This window comes from Lipotes vexillifer, unplaced genomic scaffold (genome assembly GCF_000442215.2).
Source record: "Lipotes vexillifer unplaced genomic scaffold, Lipotes_vexillifer_v1.1 scaffold529, whole genome shotgun sequence".
Classification (NCBI taxonomy): Eukaryota; Metazoa; Chordata; class Mammalia; order Artiodactyla; family Lipotidae; genus Lipotes; species Lipotes vexillifer.
In genome coordinates this window covers 808,255-809,607 of record NW_006777199.1, presented here as the reverse complement: position 1 = coordinate 809,607, position 1,353 = coordinate 808,255, and the positions used below count along the sequence as shown (strand labels likewise).

The 1,353-nt window shown below is 55.8% G+C and overlaps 1 protein-coding gene across 6 annotated transcripts in view; it reads right to left on the bottom strand.

Annotated features, from left to right (window-relative positions):
- PITX2 (paired like homeodomain 2) overlaps positions 1 to 1,353 on the bottom strand; it is a 25,179-nt gene that overhangs the window by 2,832 nt on the left and 20,994 nt on the right. For all 6 annotated transcript variants that reach the window (XM_007450814.1, XM_007450817.1, XM_007450815.1 and 3 more), the window contains one exon: positions 1,003 to 1,208. In XM_007450814.1, the coding sequence (XP_007450876.1) occupies positions 1,003 to 1,208 (206 nt within the window). The remainder of the gene's footprint in view (positions 1 to 1,002; positions 1,209 to 1,353) is intronic.

Sequence of the window (1,353 nt, the reverse complement as noted above, 5' to 3'; positions counted from 1 at the left end):
CTACACACATGCCACTCAGAGAGTGCCTTCGGTCTCTCGGCTTTGGGAGTGCATTTTGGTCTCATTTCATTATTGCTAGAGTGTTTTCTTCTGTTTTCTCAGCTCTAACTGGGGGCTCTTTTTCTATCCAGAGCATTTTTTTTTTTAAACAGCAAAGCCTCTGGCTCCTGCTATGCGTGTTTTCTGCTTCCAGAATCCTAACAAATTTGGAGTTTTCCACCGACCAGCACAAACCAGGATATTGGGTAATTTAAGTTCATTTTTGCCAATCCATAAAGTACAGATTTGCTACAAAGGTAAGCCCTTTCTTTAATAAAATTATTATGATTGGGAGGAAAGGTGTGAGTAACAGTCTGAGAAAAGATAAATAAACCAAACCGAAAAGTCTTTCTTTTTTTTTTCTTTTCTTTCTAAGAGGACCGGCAGGGTAGCAGTTGTGTATTAAAACTGCTTCCGCAGATCACAAAACCAGGGGATAGGGTGTGGGAGAGATCTGAATGGCAGAAAAACCGCAAAGACTGTGTAAGGAGGGAGAGCAGAGGAGAGAAAAGGCCGGGCTAGGCCTGGCGCGGAAGTTTTCCAGGGAGGGCAAACCCCTGCGTGTCTCAGGCGGGTTTTCCTTGTTAAAGGCGCTCAGGTTGGAGCCTGTCCTCGGCTCGTGGCCTGGGACGGATCTTATTAGCGCTCGTCTGGCGAATACAAGCCGGGAACACAATGCTCTGCGCAGGGGAATGCTCGCGGCCGCGTTTGGGAGCGCGCAGTGGGTCGGGGCGTTGAGCCGGAGCCGCTCCCGGCGCCTGCGCCAGGTCCGCGGCCAGTCTCGGAAGAGGGAGCTGTAACCTCGCAACTGGGGCCGCCGTGAGAGGCCATCTGCCTTTGCAAAGGCACCCACCCGAGCCCTCCCGGACAGCGCTGCCTTCCACACTCTCTCCCGGGCTACAGGGCCGGCATCCCCGCAAAGCCCTCCCCGCTAGCCCTCCCAGCCTCCGTGCGGGCTCCTACCCGGACTCGGGCTTCCGTAAGGTTGGTCCACACGGCGATTTCTTCGCGCGTGGACATGTCCGGGTAGCGGTTCCTCTGGAAAGTGGCCTCCAGTTCCTGCAGCTGCTGGCTGGTGAAGTGAGTCCGCTGCCGCCGCTGCCTCTTCTTCTTGGACGGGTCTTCGGCGCCCACGTCCTCATTCTTTCCCTGCTGGCTCTTATCTTTCTCTGAAAACGAAACACACAGGTCCCCGTCAGCATGCCCACCTGCTACCCGCGAACGCCAAATGGACCAGGCGGCTGAGGCCGGGGAAGAGCTGGGCTGCCTGGCGGGGGAGGAGGGTGTGGAGCGGCCGCTCCGGGCCAGGGAAAG